General features: G+C 28.2%; 3 protein-coding genes and 1 pseudogene across 3 annotated transcripts; all 4 read right to left on the bottom strand.

Annotated features, from left to right (window-relative positions):
- Positions 1-1,738: 1,738 nt before the first annotated feature.
- LOC149060483 (uncharacterized) lies at positions 1,739-2,921 on the bottom strand. Its single transcript, XM_089229319.1, has 2 exons — positions 2,849-2,921; positions 1,739-2,724 (listed from the first exon to the last, which is right to left on the bottom strand). The coding sequence occupies exons 1-2, from the start codon at positions 2,919-2,921 to the stop codon at positions 1,853-1,855; spliced, it is 945 nt and encodes a 314-aa protein (XP_089085445.1). The 3' UTR covers positions 1,739-1,852.
- A 6,996-nt stretch (positions 2,922-9,917) lies between these two features.
- Positions 9,918-11,900, bottom strand: LOC107171911 (uncharacterized). Its single transcript, XM_015522171.2, has 2 exons — positions 11,850-11,900; positions 9,918-11,749 (listed from the first exon to the last, which is right to left on the bottom strand). Exon 2 carries the CDS (start codon positions 11,676-11,678, stop codon positions 9,918-9,920), a length of 1,761 nt encoding a protein of 586 aa, XP_015377657.2. The 5' UTR covers positions 11,679-11,749; positions 11,850-11,900.
- Positions 11,901-13,414: 1,514 nt separating this feature from the next.
- On the bottom strand, positions 13,415-14,644 carry LOC149060482 (uncharacterized). The gene has a single exon (XM_089229308.1). The coding sequence runs from the start codon at positions 14,642-14,644 to the stop codon at positions 13,415-13,417; it is 1,230 nt and encodes a 409-aa protein (XP_089085434.1).
- A 2,269-nt stretch (positions 14,645-16,913) lies between these two features.
- Positions 16,914-17,820, bottom strand: LOC107171351 (uncharacterized; annotated as a pseudogene).
- Positions 17,821-18,027: the final 207 nt, after the last annotated feature.

Raw genomic sequence — 18,027 nt, 5'->3', positions numbered from 1 at the left:
TTGCTGACAACAAAATCTAATAAATTACCGTTATTACCGTCGTAATATTACTATTGAGGTTATTGTCTTGCGTAGCTACGTGATATAGGTACGTCAGTCGTATTTATTGTATATATATTTCATATTTGTAATTTGTTTATTATTTTTAATAATTTAAAATGTCAAAAAAATACTTAAATGGTTCAGTGAAGAGAAAATTAAAGGATAGACCAGATGAAGAAACAAAAATACTATACGGTATAAAATCAAATTTGACTTTAAACACTAAACTTAAAAACATTTACTTTGATATATTATATAAGTGTAATAATCAAAAATACTAAATAAAAAAAAAAAAAAAAAGACGTTTGCTTTTTAATTTGTATACTTACTTGAATAAATATTAAACATTAATTAGACGCATTGAAAGTGTAAAGTGTTCTTGTATATTATAAATAATCAAATTTTTAACAATACAATTTTATTTTGGGATCTAACTACTTATACTCATGTATATGCAACTAATTTAAAAATACAATATGCATAAATTTTATTTTAGCATTGAAGAAAGTAGAGATGGACAATTTGGGGCCCAAAATTGAAAATTGTACTGGGCCTATAAATTGGTAAATCAGGCCCTGGAGCCTTGTATTACATCTTCAAGCTTTTTTACCCACCAAATAAAGTTTTATTAACATGCATAGAAAAAAAAGATTAATAAAATTGGAAACTGATAATGTTCCCAAGTTCCTAACAGTTCAAAACAAAACAAAATATTTTGAAAATGTTCGTGTATAGAAAATGCGAATACAAACAACCAGTGAAAATTTCATCTATTATGTATATAGGTACGTCATTTGTTTTTGAGTTACACTAAAAATCAAAATCCATTTGGTCAAAAACCGATTTTACATAAAAATTCCCGTTTTTCCTTAAGAAGACGTCACACCCGCATGTGTTGTCTCCGTCTAATATTATAATACGTCCTAGTATTAGGTCGTTACATCAATATTAGGTACATTTGTACAAATTTGATCATAAGGCAGTTATGGTACCAATTAATTAATTTCATTAACCAACAGTATTGTTTTACTATAATAAATATAGTGACACGGTCGTCGGTCGAATACCGGAACACGTTTGTTATTCAGTATTCTCATTATATTATAATAAAAATATATATATTATTTTTATATAATATATAATAGTCAAATTTTAATATTAAACGGAACAAAAAAAATAGTGTAATTGAGTATTCATGTGCGTTGGCGTAATAATAAGCGCAAACCGCATAAACCAACACGACACTACACAGCATAGACAAAAATGCACCCAGGACGTAGTATCCATAGATAATATAAAGAATGGATATCTAGTAAACACTGTCTACTACTCTACTAACGTCTAACAGTTACTAGCGCTGATCTAGCGAACATATCCATAACTATAGTAGACTTCTAGCGCTCATCTAGTGTTTCTATCCAGAACTAACGCCGCGACTGCAGCGATGCGTAACGGCCGTATCCATTTGAGCGTAGCCATAGATAAGTATATAAAATAGATCGGCAACTCCTATGTAAAAATTTTGAACCATCTATAGCGCTCTAGATGGGCGGTGTTTGTGAAACGAACTAAAACAGTGTAGCCATTTTTTTCCTTTTAATAAATATTATTAATTATTGTACTTCTTTTAAATATTAAGGAACTATTCCTAATACAGAATTGAAAAAAAAAACACATTTTTATACTTTTGTACAAATAATTTTTAATTTATTATTTTATTAAGTTTTATCATGTATTCATGTAATATTGTAAAACACAACAATGTACAACATTTACCAAAAAAAAAAAAATAATAATAATAGTATAGAATTTAAACCATACTAAACTTGCCTCTAATAACTTTTTTTTTTGAATGTTTTGAGTACCATATATGGGCCAGTTTTTTAATCGGGTCCTTTTCTCCCTGTTGAAACATCCGTTTTCCTCTAAGCAAACGATTCACGTCACAGCACCAGTGATTCACCAACAATGTTACTATGGATTTTGTGATTTTCTTTGTGTATTGTTCATCATGTTGTGGACAATGTAATTGTTTGGTGTCGAATAATGCCATGACTTCATTAACTAATAGGTCTCCAATCCCTAATGAATGGCATTTTGATGGTAGCTGTTGTCCGACATAAACCATTATTTTATGAACTAATAAACGGAACTGCTGGGCTGGATATTTCAGACATTTTTTTTCCGGTTGATAATCTCGGGCTATAATTAGTTCGTGTTCTTTGGATACTTGATCACTACAAATTTGTTTTAAGCATTCCTTACACTTTTTAAAAACATCCCGATTTAGTTTTTTTGCTATAAAGCCAGCTATATAGGTATGAGTCACTGTTGTCAAGTGCTCAATGGTTTTGTCCATCTCTTTACTGGCTTCTAGTAGTGGTAAATTCATTGCTAGCTCAGGTGACTTGGTTGGTTCTTGATTAGCAGTGAAAAAATGCTGGAATGATATTAAGGAACTTTCTGTAAAATCCTCACAGTTGGCCCCTGGAGATTGTGACGACACCAAATTGTTCAATAGCAGCGTTTTGTAGGCAGTTATAAATGCACTACATGTTGGGTTATCACAACCCAGACTTCTCACAGCACCAAAGAAATTTTCAAGAGGATCCTGGTTCAGGTGTCTTGGAAGTAGCGACTTGATACCTTTTTCACCAAGACTTTGTGACAATGTTTGAAACCCTATAAAAATAAAAACATCATACTCAATTTTAGTTATCTATCAATGTAACTTTGATTAATATAGTGCGCACTGGCCTAGTGAAGTCTAACAAAAAAAAAAAAAAATATTTAAATGTAACCTTACCTCTAATAGTAGTAATCCAATTTTGAATTGTAGGAACTTTTACTACTTTTCCATTTGTATTTATAAACTTCATAGAATTCAATATTTTAATACAAAAGCAGTAAAGCACGATGCACTCAAAAAATAAAAATCAACGTCGGTGGGTTTCATAGATAAGTACAAAAGTGGGTTAGTGATAAACTGATAAGTGAAAACCGTCCGGCCGCCGGGCCACCGATTAACGGTCACTGGAGGGGCAACCACTGCGCGAATGCAACGCTACTAGTTTTTGTGAAACGAACTAACACTGTTTAAATCGTCCCTATACAGTTGCACTAGCCTGAGCGTAGCGTGAAATGTCGCCAGTGAGACATCTATACTATGTATAATCAATGGTAATAGGTATTATTATTATTATTATTACCTCGTTAATATTATATTTTAGTATTTTACTATAATATAAAGCTAAAAAATAGATACCTGCTATTACAAACCAATAAATATTTCAATTATATTACAATCAGTATAGGTAATATGTAAAAATAATTGTATAGCACGACTGTATTATAGTCTATAGCGCCAATATTACATATCGGTATAGCAGCGTATAATATACTTTTACAAAATCTAGAAATACGATAATACGAAAATATTTTTTTTTTAAGCAGCTTTTATCAAGTGCATCATAAATATATATTTTTATGCCATGTATAATAAAGCATCATCCTTTTTATTTCGGTCTAAAACCTTATTGATTTTTCTAAAGCATGCAGTTTATTACTATTTCTAAAAATGTTTAAACACAACTTGGCGTTAGATCTTTTTCAACCAGGATCTTTGCAAAATTACTGACCAACGGTTTTGGTTTGTAATTATTTAATATTTGTTTATCCCCAATTTTAAAAAGCGGTTTAAATATATATAGTTATTGTTCTGTGATGGAAATATTATACCTACTCCTTTTAAATTTGTGTTATATAGGTATTATATAAATATATTAATAAATCATTGGATCTATAATATAAGTTTTACTGATAATTTGTTAAAATCTATTGCTGATTCTTCTTTTAAGTTATTATTATACAACATGAGAGCTTCATTATTATTAACAGAATTAGTAAAAAATATATCAAAGTTATTATCCATATTCCATTATTTGATAATCTGATTTAATAAAATCTTGGATAAATTATGTAAACACCAATTAATTGTAGTGAAATACCTACTCATTGAATGAATTTATTGGTTATAACTATAATATATGAACATCTATTATTTTATATTGTCAACTATATATATAGCTGCTAAGTGCAAAATTGCAGTATACTAATATTATATATTTGTATTATTAATGCAGATTAATAAATAAAATAATAAACATTGTTAAGATTAAATACAACATTTTTTAGTATATTATAATTATTTCATGATACATTTTAAGTTGCATTTAATTTAAAATTTCCATTGAAAATAATATATATAATTTTATTTGATGAATAAAAAATCAAAATAAAATAATAATTATAAACATTGAATAAATTATTAGTATTAACAAAAAATAAATATTAATATAGTTTAGTTATTTAATGTTACATCATAAGATACATTTAATTTCCAATTTGCATTGGAAATAAAATATATTTTATTCAACAAATAGAAAATAAATATAAAATATTAATATTAAAGAATGAATAAATAATGAGTTTTAAACCAAAAATAAATTTTTATTTTGTCATGTTAATTAAATGTTAAATTTTAAGATTTATTCAATTTTTAATCATCTTTAAAAATTAAATATTGTTAAACCAATATTTATTTGTAACTATACAATGTTTTGATTAAAAGGTAAAAAATAAAATATGTTATCAATAATTTATTAACTTTTAAATTTAAATATTTGAAACCCAATTCAAATTTAATATTTATACAATTGTTTTGATTGACAAATGCTGTGTGGGTTTATTAACGTGTTATATATATTTTCGTAAGTAGGTACGTCGCTATCATTTTCCTTAGTTACTAAACAAATTAATTTGTCTTTTTCTATATACGCTATATCCCCGATAATGGTATTAATATTAGTTAGGTCAACCTCTCTAGTTATGGTTTGGATTAATTCGTTAGTTATTATTTTATCCTTAGGTATATCTATCACTACTATTGAATCCCTAGGTGCATTTGCTATTTGTCCACTTATTTCTTTTATTCGAGTATTTATAATTATTTTAGAATTAAACTGTTCCCAAAATTTATCGTATGTGGTTGTAGTTTCAATTAAGTTAATTTCTTTTATTCTACTTAATGCATCCGCATTTAAATTAGTTTTACCACTTTTATATTGAATTTCATAATCGAACTCGTCTAACTTTATTCGCCATCGAAGTAGTCTACTGCCTGGGTCCTTGACACTAAATAACCATGTTAATGGCTTATGGTCGGTTATGATTGTAAATTTTCGTCCATAAACGTATGGTCGGAATTGTTTAACACCAAACATAATAGCTACTAGTTCTTTTTCGGTTGTTGAATAATTTATTTCAGCTTTATTGAGTGTACGTGATGCGTAAGCGATAGGTAAGTCGGCCGGTATAACACCTTGGCTGAGAACACATCCTACCGCGTAATTACTAGCGTCGCACGTAATAATAAATGGTTTTTCGAAATCCGGATATTGCAATAGTGGTTCGTTACATAGTATACTTTTTAATTTTTCAAAAGCCTCTTGACACTCCGGTGTCCATATAAATTCTATTCCCTTTCTTAATAGATTTGTTATTGGTTTAGCGATTTTTCCATAGTCAGGTACAAAGTTTCTATAGTAACCTGTTAATCCGAGAAACGATTTTATTTCTTTTACCGTTGTGGGTGTAGGGAATGTTTTAACACTTTTAATTTTTCGTTCGTCGGGTTGTACACCTTTTTCTGTTAATTTATGTCCCAAATAGATTACTTCCTTTCTTAAAAATTCACATTTTATAGGTTGTAATTTTAAATTATGTGTGCGTAATCGAGAAAACACCTCTCTAATTCGTTTGTCATGCTCACGTAAATCAGTGGAAAAAATTATAATGTCATCCAAATATACTAAACATTTTAAACCGATTAAATTACAAAGTACATTATTCATTAATCGTTGAAATGTGGGAGGACTGTTTTTTAATCCCATGGGTAACTTAGTATATTGCCAATGCCCTATGTCACTACTAAAGGCTGTTTTAACCCGTGACTCTTTATTTAACGAAATTTGATGAAAACCTTGAGCAAGGTCGAGTATAGAAAAGTATTTAGACCTACCTAGTCGATCTAATACGTCCTGTATTTGTGGTAATGGCATTTTGTCACCTACTGTAATATTATTTAATTTTCGAAAATCCACTACTAAACGAAATTTAGGTTTTCCTGATACGTCTATTTTTTTCGGAACTAAAAGTATAGGACTATTCCATGGACTACTGCTTGGTTCTATTATACCGTCGCTTTCCATTTGTTTTATTTGTTTTGTTATTTCGTCCCTTTAGAACCTTATAATAAATAGCAAATACCAATTTAATAAAATACATAGAATACCCTTTTTGCATATACAACTTCAAAAATGTATTAATCAACATTAATTAAATATGAACAAAAAAAACCCAAAATATAGTAGTAAATAGTAATATTTATTAAACCAAATAAGCTTCTCTTAGTTTTAATAGGTAGTTCAAATATATAAAAACAATTTACAACACTCACTGTTTACTTATATCAATATTTGAAGAAAATATATATATCATACATTTATTTTTTTGATCATATGTTTTCTTTGGAAAATCAAGTTTGGAAATGATATCTGTAATTTTTACCAATGATACATCTCCATCAATAATTTTAAAATGTTTTTTAGATCCACCAACTGATTTTAGACCCTGAACTTTAAAACCAGTTTTCAGAATACTTTTAACCATACACACATATTTAAAAACTTGATTTTTAGTTGTCAAAGTATTTCCAAAGAAATTGACCAAGACAAATGAATTTGTGTCAATTTGTGTAACCTCCTCTTCCATGTTTATATCAATTATATCATTTTCTGTTGTATGGACATCTGAAGCTGAACTACTTGGATTTCTGCAGTCCAGGTAAACTTCTTATTAAATGTACCTTACTATTAAGTTTTAAGCATAAAATGTACTTATCTTCTTGTAACCACGATTACAATACGAGATTTAGGAAAAATATAAATATAACTATTCCAAAATGTAACAATCAATTTGGATATAAAAGTTGCCTAAGTCGAGCACTTTCACTATATAATAAAATGTCAATTAATGTTAATAATTTCAATAACTATAAGCATTTTAAATCTTATATAATAAACCAGATTAGTTTATTATAAGGATTTAATTTGATTACTAAATTTATGTTTTGTTCTTTTTTGTTTTTTTATTTATTTTTCTCTTTTAATATAACTTAATATTAAAATGGATCGATGTAAACTTTAGATATTAAGATATTATGAACTCACCACCTTCAACACAAGCAATTGCTTAAAGAAGGTGTCAAACAAATGTTCTTGCTTAATGTACTATAATTCACTGTTTGTTTGTAAATAAATAATAAATAAATAAAAATAAATAAATAAATATCTATAACCATTAAAATTATGTATCTATGTATTTTTTTTTTATTATTATTGTTAGTATTTAAAAAAAAATTATATAATAAGTATTTATCATCATAATACCTTAGAAGAGTCATCCATTCTATCAACAAATGATTTCATTACATCAAATATGGGCACTGTTGTATTTTCTGTATTATTTAACATTTTGTTAGTATCAACTTCATCTGGTGAATCTATTTCTTGACTACTCAGCTGAGAATTACTCATGACAGTTCGCATCTAATAATGTAAAGTTGCATTATATGTATAAGCTTACAACAATACATATTTCAATTAATATGATATATTTAACAGGTAAAATACTTACCACAACTTTGGGTTTGTCAAATATATTAAGTTCTCTTAATAAAGCCTTTCTGGTTTCATGTGGTATTTTACACAACTTACTGTTGGTCAAATGTTTAGTCATTTTTGTTGTGTTTTTGTGGGTATACAACTGTCCGCAATATTTACAGTGGTAATTAATTTTATTTAAACAATCGCTATAATCAAAATACTTCCTTATAATATTGAACGACATATTTATTTTTTTCTATAAAGCCAAGCTACTATTTTTAATTTAAAGGAATGGATTAAATAAAAATGTAGCCATAAAGAATGTACTGTTATACGAAAGAATAAACTCACGTCTCACAATATTGAAATAATTTGTAATCGTTATCAGAACTATGTGTTTACCATAGAGTGTGTTACCCTGTGTTTACATATTTTTACCATAGAGTATAATTATTTTTAATTATATTTTAATAATAAATATATAAATAGACGGATTAGTGTAGTTGTTGTTGTGGCGATGAGTGGTCATGATTATTGCCGATGCAGTGATGCCAACAGGTGACAGAAAATAACGTATTAATAATCAGAATAATTAATGATGTTATTTTATCATGCTAATAATATTATACTATTTTACTACTCCGACGATTCAACAATTTTTTTAATTTCCGGGAATTCCCGTTCCTGGCGTTGTCGGGAATTCCTGGGAACGGGAATATTTCTTCCCGGGATCACTCCCGGGAAATCTAAATACTAGATCAATAATATAATAAAAATACATTTAACTTAACGTAACAAATACGTATCCAGCCATCTGTTATAAATCATTGTACCTAGACATATTTTGTAAATTTTAATACTATCGGTTACGTCGACGTTTCACCATCTTTTGGAGAAAATAAAACATAATAGTTTTCGATAAATAACCGTAAACAAAATTAAAATATGTTACACGCCGTTAGAATCACAAGAGCATCATCATCAGTCTTCGAGTCTATAACGAAACCCAATAACTTCAGGTATCTATATAAAATAAGCTTTAATCAAAGTATGCTTCAAATCAAGCAAGTTATTACAGCCGTATTAATGTATATATTATAATTTATAATACATTTATAAAACATAATTATTAATTGTCCTTGTCTGGGCAACTATATATTATATAATATAACATAGACTGTTATATATTATAATACCTACATATCGAAGGGGGCGAAATGCCAATAACAATATAATTTAAATAATTTATAAATGTAATGAATAATTGAAGACCTGAGGGAAACAACAAGACTTCTCCAATTTATACAATTTTTCAGGAATCGATTTAAACTGTTTTAAAAATTAAATAATAGTTTTAAAAATTAACAAAAAATATATTTAGATACAACGTCAGTACGTATAAGTAGTAGCCAGTGACAAGTTGTCAAATTCAAGTTTTTTTGTTCTAAAAAATAAAAAACAAAACTTGGAGATGTCTTGTTGTTACACTAAGAAATTATATACATATAAATATTATAGTAAGAATAATGTTCCGTAGGACGGGGTGAAGTGGACCAGTTTTTGGTATATTTCTTAAGATTCTGAAGACTCTATTTGATCAAAACGATTGAAACTTGGAATATATAATCTATACATATGTATGCTACACTTAATGACATTATTTTTTTTTTTAAACTTTTTTTAAACTTTTTTTTTTGTTCTAAAAAGTGGTCCACTTTACCTCAATATGTGGGGTGAAGTGGACCAGTCATTTGTTTTTCATTAAAAACCACTTCAATCGATTCTAGTTTTGAAGTGGACCACTAAATTACATTTTTAAAAAAAAAAATGACACTGGTACATAGTTAAGATCACTTTATTTATATATAGGTATAACATTTCGATATTTTTATGTAATCAGTCTTGATTTTACATTAAGTCTTTTGTCCTTATTATTATAAAACAATTGTTAAAATAAAAATACTTCTTAAACATAAAAAAAATTACAATCTTGAAACTTACAACAAATGGATAATATATAATTAAGTATAAAAAACAATAGGAAAAATCTTAAACATGTTAACAAATTGTACCTATATTTACTCTTTATAGGCACTAATTAATATAATACAATATGGTTTTATCATAATTATCACATATCTAATTCACTTATCAGTTAAGGAGATCATAATCTAAATGTAAATTAGGAAACACATACCTATTTCTTCTTAAGTTTACTGGTTCATAAATATTACATACTACATCTTTATAGTCAATTTCACATTCATCATTGATATTTGGAAAAGAAAAATAAATATTATTCTTCCCTGTAATTTTTCTCATAAAACTTACATATAATGTTTTTTTATTCACATTTAAAATTTTACCAACATATAATAAGCCTCTTTTTTTGGATTCAAACCTAGCCACAATAAATTCATCAACTAAATAAACTGTTTCATTATTTGGCAGACAAGCTATAATGTTATTGTCATTGGAATCTATGGGGGATAAAGATTCGACTTCAGCATTAGTTTCTTCAATAGAACTTATATCACTAATAGAGTCAGGAGAATCAATAGATGAATGTAGATCACTTTCTTCTTCTTCAGCACCAAAACTTTTACCTGGTTCAATATTTAGTTTTTTACCTCTTACACGATTACCTTCTCTTTGTTCAGGACACCTTAGTGTCTTTAAAGTTTCAATTATGGAACTGGACCATGCAATTGTAGAACTTTCTAAACTTAATTCTGAATCTGGTAATTTTTTAAGGACTTGTAATCTATTAAGAGGACATATACCACAAGCAGAAAACCCAGCAATTAAGTTAGTGCTTTTTGATTGTAGTGCATCAATTGTAGACTTTAGAAGCATAGGAAATTCACTTTTTGGTACAACTCCTCTGTTTGAAATTTTCCAAGTTAATAGAATTTCTCTCCATTTCCTTTTAAGGGGCCCAAAAAATGCCACATCTAAAGGTTGACATATATGTGTTGTGTTAGGTGGCAATAAAATGAACTTTATATCATGTTCTATACAAGTATTAATAACAGAAATAGAAACATGACTAGATAAATTGTCACCAATAAGTACACGTGGACTAGGTTTTTTCTTCAAAAATGGTAGAGCAAGGGAATGGAACCAATCATCAAAAATCCTTTCATCAAACCAACCACTTTTACTTCGATTATACCTAGCTCCCTGAGGTCCATTTTCTGTCCAAGTTGGATATAAATTCTCAGCCTTATAAACAATGTACGGAGGTAATAATTCACCTTCAGCATTTCCTGCCATCATCACAGATATACTAGTCTTTGAAGCATCTAAAATATTTTCAGGGTGTTTGGAACCCCTTTTTGTAATAATTTTTTGTTTTTTTGGATCATCAGTGAAGTTAGTTTCGTCGTAGTTTACAATACTACAAGGAGAAACATTTTCAAGTGACTGTGATAAATTATCAAAAAAATTGTTCACCACTTCTTTAGTAATATTAGCCCTTGCTCTTTTAATATTTTCTCCAAACCGTTCACTTAACTCCGGATGGCGTTTTAAAAAATGTTTTACAAAATCGGTTCCAGGTAAATTATTTTTGAATCGCTTTTCACTACGTCCTATCTTATCAAGGTAACTTTTAATTAATAATCTTAAGTCTTTTCTTGTCATAGGAAACCCCCATTTAGCACACAATAATAAACCTTCACATAAATTAGTTTCCTCTAGTTCATTTAAGACTTTTTGTCCTCCATAATTACGAGTATGAGTACCGCTTACTTTTCTTTTTAAAGTTGTTCTTGGAATACCATACTGCTCTGAAGCTTTTCTTAGGGTTAATTGTTTTCTTTTAACAGCATTTACAGCCAAAGATAAATTTTCGTTGGTGTACTTCAAATTGTAACGTCCTGTGAAGTTCTTTTTATGGTTTCTAGGCATTTTTACTTTTTGGTTGGTGGACCACTTCAGCCTATGGTTTTAAAATGTTGTACGAGTTGTTTCACCAAAAGCTAAATAACAATACAATAACAATTATGATTGAAATAATTAATTCATATGAACTTATTGAAATGATTATTAAGTATGAACATTTTCAATTTAGTTACTTACTTTTGAGATTTAATTGACTTTTTGACAACCATCATACAAAAACAAAAAAAATGAGGTTTGTTATCAAAATTATTTTGATAACATATTTTGCACGTATTGTTATCACTAGTATCAAACATTGTTTGTTATCATAATGCTATGGAGGTAGAATTTATTAAACTAATTTTGATGAAACAATGTTAAAGTTATGCTGATAAACATTTAAAAAAATTAGAATGGGCCACTTCATACCAGCAGGTTCACTTCACCCCGTTCTACGGTTATTAATATGAAAAAAATGTATACTTACCTACATCATTGTTAAAAATCACTTATATTCAAAGGAAATATTTTATTTTTTTCGAAACATATAGCTATATTTATAAATATTCAACACAATTGAAATTTTATTTATTTTTAATATTTAATATATTTTAGAACTTGACAAATTATTTTTAACTTTATGTATTTTTTACAATACATATTTCACTATTTTTTGTCATTAATATAACATAATAATATAAAATAAAACAAAATATAAACAACTTTTTAGTTATAAAATAAAATAAACAATACATTAAATTTCTTCGTTATAAAATAAAAACAACTAAGTCCTAATAAAATTAAAATTAACAACTTTGTTGTAATACAATAAAAAATAAACAACTTAGTCGTCATAAAATAAAATAAAAAACAACTAAGTCCTAATAAAATAAAAAATAAACAACTTTTTCTTTATGTAATAAAAATCAACAACTTTTCTGTAATAAAATAATAAATAAAAAAAACGTATCAAATTTTTATTCTATATCACTGTAGTCAATATTTTCTTGATCTTCATTTGATTTAAGATCCTTATAGTACCATAGACATTCAGCTGGAACATACTTCGAAGCAAGATCGCTTACATCTTTCAACTTGGCTTGTTTTATCTTTAGGGCGCCATGGTATAATAAATACGTAGGTTCGGGTAGACTTAAAGTAGTATTTGCTTTCTGTAGTATGAAATGATTTTTTGCAGTTGAATGCACAGACACACTAGCATATAATCCACGTTGTGTATATTCAATAAACCGATACGACAAAATAGAAAAATTAGCTTTGTCTTTATTTGTCACGGTTTTTTTAAAAAGGGGTTTTAAATGTTCGCTATAATTTAAGATCATGTCTTGTTTGACATCGATTATATGAAATTTTTTACAAGTACCTTTAACTAGTTCTTTATACTCCTCTGGTAAATATATTCGTTCAAGCTTTCTTCTGTTTTTCTCGATTAAACCGAATGCACGGTCACAGGGCAAAAAGCTATGGCCGGGCTCCGGATACCGATGTATTATATTTTTTATGCCATATAAATTTTTTGTTACAATCGTATACAAATATTGTGTCAAAGCAAAATTCTTATTTTGTGAACTGCAGTTGTCTGAGAAAATGTAAACGTTTTCTACAGTTTGGTTCATAATTTTCGAAAAATAATATTGCAGAAAACTAATAACTTCGTTTTGTCCTTTGAGTGCCGTTACTTCATCATACATAAAAAAGTACGATTTCCCAGTTCTTGCAGAATGAATACAAAAGTTGTACACCTAAAGTTGCCTTTTATAGAACACGTCCCCACAGGGAATGTGAGGTAACGGCATGTTTTGTTGGTAATCGAATGCTAAGACATCTATTTTATTACCTTCTACCTTTGCCTCAACAGTTCTTTGGCTCAGATCACTGTAAAATACATCGGCTTTTGATAGGTGTAATAATTTTTCGGTTTCCATTTTTTTAAAAATATTTTCGTCATTTTCAGTGGATATTAAATTTACTAAATTATCACAAGTTTGGCACGTGTCGGAGCGTGGATACCCGAAAGACAATTTAAAATTTGTATAGAAACGATTTCGATAAAAATGATCGGAAACTGTTGGTTTTATGCTATTATTTTTATTTTTCATTAACTCCCATGTTTCATTTTCATATTTCATTAAATAAAGATTATACATTTTGCTTATATTCAGATCCGGCGATAAATATCTTACTTCATCATTCTTAGAACGGCTATAATGCGATTGACGAGCGGGAAAACTTTGAATATGTGTATCAATTTGGAATAAAATGTGTTCATCTTTTATATTGCCTCTATTTCTGTGTTTTCCTCGTCTATCCACTGGGCTCGGTACGTTGTTTTGGAGCAACTTAACAATCCTTTCCACTCTAGATTTTCCAATACCGAAAAAAGAACAAAATGACTTTTTACACACAACTTTTTCAACATGATTTATCCTAACTTTATAAATACATGAACAAGATCTTGGTTTAGTGTTATTTTTTGGTCTATGTCTTACTACGTTATTTATTTTTATCAAGCCCGCAATGTACGTATCTTGTTTTTCCTTATTTCCGATTTGGTTAAAACAACTTAAAATTTTATGTTTTTCTTCATCACTTACTTTCAAAAAACATTTATTTTTACACTTACAATCCGGCCCTGTTTTCCTTTGTAAAATATGTTTCCCACGCAAACTATAATGCTCATCCCCAGACGCATTCGCATTTTTACACTTATTACGTTTCCAGTTATTAGGATCTTTAATTTTTTTTTTACCTTTACCTACGGTTATTTCTTCATCAGAGTCTTCTATAACACGTACTCCGTCGTCACCATCAACGCCAAAAGTATTGTTAGTTTCTTCTGCATTTTTACGTAGTAACTCTTCATATTCAGACATATTTTCGAAATCTGATACTTCTATTGGTGAATTCGGATTCCCATAATCTGGATCACTCATAGTGTCATCAAAAGAGCTTAAGTCACTAATATCACTCATTTTAAATTTGATTTAAAAGTATAAACGTAGAATTAACTTACAATATATTTTAATACTAGAAATATTAATAATATTTTGCTATTATCGAATATCGAGTGTGATTGTAGTGAGCAGCCCGCCACTAGTAATACAGTGATACGTTAACACAATCATAACAAGAGGACCATGTGCGAATTAACAGTGTTCCCAATGCAACAACAAGATATCTCCCACTATTTATTTTAGGGCAACAACAAGATATCTCCGGAGATGTCTTGTTGTTGCACTAAAATAAAAACCAGACATCTCCATTTATATGATATCTTTGTATTTAGCAGTCGGATTTGTCTGGTTGTTGCACTAAACGACGCAGTTTTTTTTTCTTGATAATGTACAATCAAAAACTGATTTTGGCCAAAATATGGAGATGTCTTGTTGTTGCCCTCAGGTCTTCAATTTTAGGCTATATATTATATATTTTATGTTACAGATATATTTATCTAATATACATGCAGTGGAGGCTTGTCTGGGGAGACTTTAAAATCAAGTTTTCCATATATTCAAAAAATCTGTAGTAATATTGTTTTAAATAATTAGAATGAGAAATATTTAACAATAATGATAATATTATATTATGTATCTGAATGACTGAATTGAAATATTGTGTTTTTCATAATATTATAGCAAGCTAGATAATTTATAAATAGGTCATTCGACGGGTTTTTGAAGTTTTTATAAAGATAACGACGCCGCGGCCGCGGGCCGGCTGTTTCAGTCATAACATTATAACATATAATGTCACTTCGCGTTTATGGATGGTATTGACAATTGAAACTGAGTTAAATATGGATTAAGTAAATTTACTTTATTATAATATTATGCTGGGTTCAATAATTGACGATTGCATGACGTCGGCTGTCGCACCGGGCATCATTATTATCATCACTATTTATATAGGTATTATTATATATTTATATAGTCACGCATAATTGTACGCCGCACTTTTCAGTGTTACTCTGCGTCCTTTATTATTAGTAAAATTTTATTTTTATAATATGTTTAAATTTTTAGTCTGCTCAGCATATTTAACCACGGGCCACCATCCAACTGTTATATAATAATACATATATTTTGTATGTGTATTCTTACATACCTATAATTATTATATTATAATATAATTTTTAAACATTAATATATGTTTAGTAAATATTTAGGTTTTAATACTATTAACTAATGTATTATAAATATTAAGAGCATAATATTGATGGAATACTTACAAAACGATATTTCATTTATATTAATATACTAACTGAATTTAAATATTAAAATTTTAGCTATACAATAGTCTTAAGTAAATGTTGTACAATAAACGTTAATGTTTCAATCATAAATTAAGGTTAATTTAATATTAAAATATGTAACTGTTTTAAATATATATAAAATAATGTAAAACCAAGTTAAATTAAACGTTTACTTTTGAGTATTAATAATTTAATTCAAAACCAATATTTAAATAAGTTTAAACACTAATAATTGTTATGTGGGGTATTTCTCGTCAAAATGAAGTTATTCGCTTTCGATTAAGTTAATTTTATTGTTTTGTTCATGACTGAATTGCTTATTTTTATTTTTTTAGTCTTCCTAAATTTTACCGTATAAACCTAACCTTTACCATTATGCTTAGAATCGAATATGATTTTAAAAATCTAAAAACTTAGATTTTTGTGTTGTGTGCTCCTTTAAAGTTTCTGTCGTTAATGTGTTTTCGTTGCTGTCTATTGACTTGTTATACTCAATATGTCAGGGCTTTTTAACTCCCAAAACCTTTTGATCGTGGTAAGGATAAGTCAGATTAAATATCATCGGCCGATATGATATTCGTCGATTAAGATCAACCGTTTGTTAGTGAATATTATTCATACTGTTTAAAGTTGACATGGTCCTTAAATATTCTTTATAATCTTGTACACATTTCATAAAAATCATTTATATTTTTTTACTATAGAGTTTTTTTCTTCATCCTAACCTATCCAAACTTAATATCTACAGGAATACCTTACAAAAAAAAAAAAAAAAATAAAAATAAATAAATAAATAATTTCACTGTACATATTTTACAAAAAATAAATATCTACAAAGGTATTTTAAAAAGGTGTTTTACAATTTATTTATTTATTTTTGATTAAAAACTATCTGTCCGGATCGGGTTGATATCTTACTTCGCTGATCGGGTTGCCTATAAAATTAAAAAATATTATAAGTAAAATATTACAAGTATGAAATTATTAACTTACTCTGTGTAGTAGTGTCCGTGAGCCAGGGTATGTATTTTACCCTCAAGTACAATCCTCTTGTCATCGAAACTATTTTAAGTCACTTTGTTCGACTTTATGGTCTTCAATTGATGTTTGAATGAACTTATAGAGACATTTTCTGTCATAGTTTCCAAGGTTGCATCTCCAAACAGACAACGATAATGATCGTTAAATTTCATGTGGTTTTTCACTACACGTCCACGGATTCCTTTCGCCCTGATCTTCTCTTTCCCATTGATCTTATATGTTTAAGACTTTGCACGGAGAGCACAAAAATGTGTCATTACCTCTGAGTTAGTTTCATCGGAAAAGAGTCCTGGTATCTTCTTTCGTTCGGCAATGTAGCAAGGGTGATCTGGTGGCAAGTCTGATGTATCCATTCGATCAAGTAAATTGGAATTATTCTTAAGGTCTTTGTAAAAATCATAGGTCTGGACATAGTATACCAGTGAATCTGGAAAACAATATAATTTAATATATGAAAATTAGTATAGTTTGAAAACATTTTCCTGTATCGGTATACATGAGCTCAATTTTATCTCCATAATGGGCTTGCATAACGTTGTAGTGATAATCATACATGACGGTCTTAGAAATTTCCAACACTGCAAAACCTGTTGAAAAAAATATATTAAAATTCAGCTACTATAAGAAGTATATTATATTTACTTATATAAATAGGCTTGCAAAAATCAATGATTTTATTTTCCAACGATATGGCATTGAGATTTTCATCGTATGTAGTGCAGTGTTTAAACGTACACTTATTTATAAGCTTGTGTAAACGTTTTTTACTACAAATCAGCTCAATTTGAATTCTCTTCCTAACGGATTCCATCGTCTTTCCAAAAACAGCATTGTTTAAAAGTTTAAAAAAGTCTCTCTCAAACGCGTTCCTCGCCTTATTTCTCATCTCTGTGTTTAATTCTATGTATTTCTTAAGCCAGTCTGACTGATTAAACTGAATAACTCTGTGAACCTATAATAAAACAAAATATGTTATAAATGAAATAAATATGTTAGTTTTTCCAGTGGCGTAGCCAGGAATTACCCGAGGGGGGGGGTTTAATGACTTTTATTTTTGCTCAA

The sequence above is a fragment of the Diuraphis noxia genome, unplaced genomic scaffold, assembly GCF_037042655.1.
Source record: "Diuraphis noxia isolate RWA-SAM2 unplaced genomic scaffold, SU_Dnox_SAM2 contig0001, whole genome shotgun sequence".
In the NCBI taxonomy this organism is placed as follows: domain Eukaryota; kingdom Metazoa; phylum Arthropoda; class Insecta; order Hemiptera; family Aphididae; genus Diuraphis; species Diuraphis noxia.
This window is presented reverse-complemented; position numbering and strand designations above follow the sequence as displayed.

Coding starts and splice junctions, on each gene's coding strand:
- LOC149060482 (XM_089229308.1), bottom strand. CDS start 14,644: ATGAGTGATATTAGTGACTTAAGCTCTTTTGATGACACTATGAGTGAT.
- LOC149060483 (XM_089229319.1), bottom strand. CDS start 2,921: ATGAAGTTTATAAATACAAATGGAAAAGTAGTAAAAGTTCCTACAATT. Junction 2,725..2,848: donor TTGGATTACTACTATTAGAG/GTAAGGTTACAT, acceptor TTATTTTTATAG/GGTTTCAAACATTGTCACAA.
- LOC107171911 (XM_015522171.2), bottom strand. CDS start 11,678: ATGCCTAGAAACCATAAAAAGAACTTCACAGGACGTTACAATTTGAAG.